The sequence below is a fragment of the Nicotiana tabacum genome, chromosome 5 (assembly GCF_000715075.1).
Source record: "Nicotiana tabacum cultivar K326 chromosome 5, ASM71507v2, whole genome shotgun sequence".
Classification (NCBI taxonomy): Eukaryota; Viridiplantae; Streptophyta; class Magnoliopsida; order Solanales; family Solanaceae; genus Nicotiana; species Nicotiana tabacum.
In genome coordinates this window covers 165,392,223-165,397,446 of record NC_134084.1, presented here as the reverse complement: position 1 = coordinate 165,397,446, position 5,224 = coordinate 165,392,223, and the positions used below count along the sequence as shown (strand labels likewise).

The 5,224-nt window shown below is 29.5% G+C and overlaps 1 protein-coding gene across 1 annotated transcript; it reads right to left on the bottom strand.

Moving 5' to 3' along the window:
- Positions 1 to 4,060: 4,060 nt before the first annotated feature.
- Positions 4,061 to 4,561, bottom strand: LOC142181082 (uncharacterized). The gene has a single exon (XM_075253216.1). It carries the CDS (start codon positions 4,559 to 4,561, stop codon positions 4,061 to 4,063), a length of 501 nt encoding a protein of 166 aa, XP_075109317.1.
- Positions 4,562 to 5,224: the final 663 nt, after the last annotated feature.

The following is a 5,224-nucleotide window of genomic DNA, read 5'->3' as shown; positions in this document are numbered from 1 at the left end:
TCTAATAAATAAATTTTTATTAATTTAAAAGTTCTTAATATTAAGAAAATAAGTAATGACCCCAATTAGTCATATATTTTACTCAGGAAAATAAGTAATTAATGACCCCAATTATTTCTCATAATTTGTATTTCTTAATTTCAATTTAATATGAAAGTAATAAAATAATTAAAAATATATTATTATTCACTGCTATTCAACTATGATAATATCTTGGTGGAACTTTGTATAATCCATAAGAAATTAAGAATAATATATCTCAGTTTGCATTTAATAAATAAGATATCATATTACTTAATTTAATCAAAATATAATAGAAAATTATGTTAAGAAAATCATTCTTTTCCATTCTAAAGTATTGTCTTGTTATTAAATAAATTCCTTAAATTGAATTTATTTTAGTTCTTAGATTTTAAATTGATACGACATTTAGGGTCAAACTTCCAAATATTTGGTAAGAGAATATTTAAGTAAAATCGTTTTTAATATTTAGCTAAGAGTTATTGCTTAAATCTTTGGTGTTAGAATTAATGAATTTTAAAAGAAAAGAATTTATAAAGCTAATTTTTTTTTATTTTAAATTCTTCGATTATAGAAGTTTTGTATATAGTTTGAATAAGGAGTGATTTAATATCTAAAATTTTAATTAATTTCGAAGTCCAAAATATTAAGAAAATAATTAAATTATTATTCCTAAATATAAAGGAAAAAATTAAATGTCAATTCCTAAATATTAGGGAGATAATTAAATAAATATTTTAAAATATTAGGATAATATTTAAAAGACTATTTTGTCTAGTCTGAACTCTAGTTTTAAAGGGTAAAAAAGGCGAACGACATTTCGCTAAGGGCCTTCGTGATTTTAATATAATATAGATTTTTGTCCTATACGATATTGTTAGTTTTGTTATTTAATCCTATTTCAATTACATTAACTTCTTAGTTTTAGTGTTTAATTAGATTATGATAGTTATTAAGTTATTAAAATAGTATTAGACCATTAAATATACAATTTTTCTATTTATCTAAATTGAGTGTAATTAGTGATCAATGTACATAGATACAAACATATTGTCTAAATTTGATATTGCTTATTCAAATCTAGTGTAAAATTAATTACATACTTATTTAAATTGTATAAAAAAATTACAAGTATAACTTTTTTAACATGAATTATGTTATACTAGTTAGTTTTGTTATACACTCCTATATAAACCATATTAAAATTTTAAATTTTTTTGAAGTGAAATTTAATAATATCGAACTATGTAAACATTATAAAATATCAAATAATAGTCACAAGAGAAACATGATCCTCTTCCTGTATCCTTATCATATCTAATTCTCAATTCTTATATTCAATGTATAATTTAAAATGACAATTAGAAACTTATTAAGAAAGCAATTAATTTTCACATCTCTCTCTCTCTCTCTCTCTCTCTCTCTCTCTCTCTCTCTCTCTATATATATATATATATATATATATATATATATATATATATATATATATATATATATATATATACAAAGTACTTATATAAAAAATAGTTAAGTACCGGACATACATAAATTCTCTACAAATGTTAATATATTTTGAATTTTACACCAAATATATATAATTAACGTCCAAAAATAACAAGTTGCAATAAAATAAAATATGAGTTGATAAATAAAAAATAAATTGACAAGTTTTGAGGCTACAAGTGTGCATACAAATGATCTATTAAAATTGACTTTTTCATATTTAAAGTTTATTAATATTTCAATTTATATATAATTAATATATTTTTTGTTATTTTGGAAAAATCTACTTTTTATAGTTAAAATTGAATTTTCATAACTTGATATTGTTTGAGCAACTCTTATTTTTGTAATTGAAATAGTAAAATTCACCTATGAAATGTACATATAACCTATTGTGGTTAAAATGCTCTTCTTCGTCTTGTGGAGTAACTATAGATGCTTCCCCTTCGATCTCAAATCGACGATGGGGAATATGTTGACGACTCGTTCGTCGAGGTTGAGATTGATAAATTGATCTATCAATTAGTAAGTTACTCCCACTGAGACCAGCAATATCAAAGTCAATTCTGATGGTGTATTAGTAGTAATTGGAACATATTCATTATCATTAGAGTGACTCTCATCCAAAATTATTTGAGTGTTTACCACGGAAGCTATCTGGTCTGTAGTTTCATAAAGAGACAAGTCATGACCTATATCACCCTGCTTAGGAAAGTCATTCTCTAAAAATGTAACATCACGTAATTCAAGTTCAGTCACCTTGCCGCTATCTTATTCACCTATGAACACATAACCCTTCGATTGTTCAGAGTATCGTATAAAGATACATTTTCTTCCCCTTGGACCTAATTTTCCATATGAAGAAAAAGGATTATGAATAAAAGCAGCACAACCACAAGGCTTTAAAATGCTCAAATCGGGTTTTCGATTAGTCCATAACTCATATGGCGTGGATGTAACTGACTTAGAAGGGACATGATTAAGTACAAATGCAGCAGTGAGCAAAGCATCGCCCCAATAGGTGATAGGCAATTTTGCTTGTGCCATCATTGACCTAATCATTCTAACAAGGTTCTATTTCGTTGTTCCGCAACACCATTTTGTTATGGAGTGTAGGGAATAGTTAATTGCCTTTGAATTCCCTTTTCATCATACAATAATTTGAACTCATCAGACAAGTATTCTCTTCCTCGGTCGGTTCTTAAAGGTTTGATTTTTCTATCTAGTTGATTCTCAACCATGTTCATAAACTTGACGAAGCATCACACAATTGTTTGAACTCATCAGACAAGTATTCTCTTCCTCGATCGGTTCTTAAAGGTTTGATTTTTCTATCTAGTTGATTCTCAACCAAGTTCATAAACTTGACGAAGCAACCCAAAGCTTCAGATTTATGAGAAATTAAATAGACATAACCATATCGAGTAAAATCATCGATAAATGTGGTAAAATAAATAGCATCGTGCCTTGCCCTTACATTCATTGGATCACAAATGTCAGAATAAATTAACTGCAATGGAGTTTCGGCTCTAGTACCTTTTCCAAATGGTTTTCTTGCAGATTTTCCAGTTAGGCAATACTCGCAAGTAGGCAAATCTACTTTATTTATAGATCCAAGAAGACCTTCTTTGGCTAAGCGATTCATTCTTTACTGACCAATATGGCCAAGCCTAACATGCCATATATTTACATCATTTTCACATATAAAAGTTGGCGTAAATAAGAAAAAACTAGTATTATTATTATTAAGACTAGGAACAATATCCATTACAATAAAACCATTACTTAAATAACCAGTTCCATATTTTGTCTTGGACAAATACAAATCAAGACCATGTTCATGAAAGACTAAATAAAATCCTAAACTAATCAACACAGTAACTGAAACCAAATTTCGACGAATTGATGGAGCAAATAGTACTTCATGTAGAAATAGAGCTCGGCCACCACGCATATCAAGTTTGCAGGTACTAATCCCTTTAACCTCCGCTTTGGAGTTATTTCCTATATAAATCCATTTTGCTCCTTTTGGAATTCGCCAAAATTCCACGAAAGCATCTCTTTCTGTTGCTACATGGTCGGTGGCTCCTGAGTCTACAATCCACACAGGATGTGATTCAGTTAGATAAATAGAACAAGAAACATTTACATCACTATGTAAATTCGAAATAAGTTATGTACCTTTTTAGGCCTAGGACAATCACGAGCAAAATGTCCCTTGTTACTTACAGTTGTGGCATTTCAACTTTGCCATATTTAGTTTCTTCTTTAGTTTGGGAACTGAAACATCATTATTCCCTTGTTGATTAGTCTTGGGCTTCTTCCAGGCTTGTCCCTTCCCCTTCTTTCAGAAAAATCCACAAAACTTGCATTTTTTGCCTTTTCCAGAATTTGGATCAGAACTTGCCACATATGCACTTGTAGTAGCTTTGTCCACTCCGAGGCGCTCTTCCTCGAGTTCCAAATGATGCTTAGCATCTTCCATAGTTTTGATGCTAATGTTATGGGTCAAGTGCATCTTCATATTTTCCCAACTTTATGGTAAGGATCGAATCACAGTTTGGACTTGTTGCTCTTCGGTCAACACATGACCGACATCTTTTAGTTCATTTACCATATTTGACATATGGCGGAGATGTTTACGCATGGTATGATCAGGACGTTTCTTATAAGTGTCAAACTTAATAGTAAGTGCCCTCATCTTAGCAACAGAAGTGTGACCAAATTTTTCTTTCAAGGCAGACCACATGTCCTTAGCATTGTCATACTGGCGAAATTCTCTCATGATATCATCATCCATACTGCTCAACAACATTATGCGAGCAAGAGAATTTTTCTTTTTCCAAGCTTGATATGCCTCAAGATCTCTATCATGTTGAGGTGTGTCGCCACTTTCAGGAGGCATTATAGACACATTAAGAGCCTTTTTCTCTTCCGGGGCATACTGAATTTTCATGCTCCAGATCTCATAATTATCGCCATTTAGCTTATCTCCCTTGTTAAGCTCAGCGATAATAGTTTTCGCAGCAGTAGACATACTGATTTAAATAAGCATACACTATTGTGAGACAACTATGTACCTTTATAAATAAATAAAAAATCTTTACTCATATACATAATTATTAACCATGTTATCATTTACTTCACATTAGATTCAGAATCGAAAGTTCACTAAGTTCCCAATCATCCTCTGAATTATCATATGTAGTACACCCAACATAATTAATTATCTAAGTAAGTTTATCTTAAAAACACATAAATTCGAGAACAATAAACTTATATGACAAATACAGAATTATTCAATAACATAAAATATTGAATTGTTAAATTCATACAAGTTAGTCAGATATAGACAATTATTATACAAATTTAAATACATATTGTCACATTAATTGTTGCTTATGAACAGGAAAGGATGAAATAAAAATTTTATACAAGTCTACAGACAATAATATTTTCGCTCTTGGAATTATTGGTGTGACCAAATTTATTCTATTATAGTTTCTCATAGGCAGTCCAAGGGAACGACTGTGATGACCTTTTTCTAAATTGAATTCTACATTTTGAGTCCTTGAAAACTTCTTTTAGCATCACCTCGATTTACGTGCGTAGTCCGAGCGCATAATCGGAAAGCCTAAATGTAAAAATATGTGAAAAATGATAAATTTTAACTATAAAATAAATTCATTTGACTTTGGTC

Excerpts from the sequence above, each read along its gene's own strand:
- LOC142181082 (XM_075253216.1), bottom strand. The coding sequence starts at position 4,561 with ATGTCTACTGCTGCGAAAACTATTATCGCTGAGCTTAACAAGGGAGAT.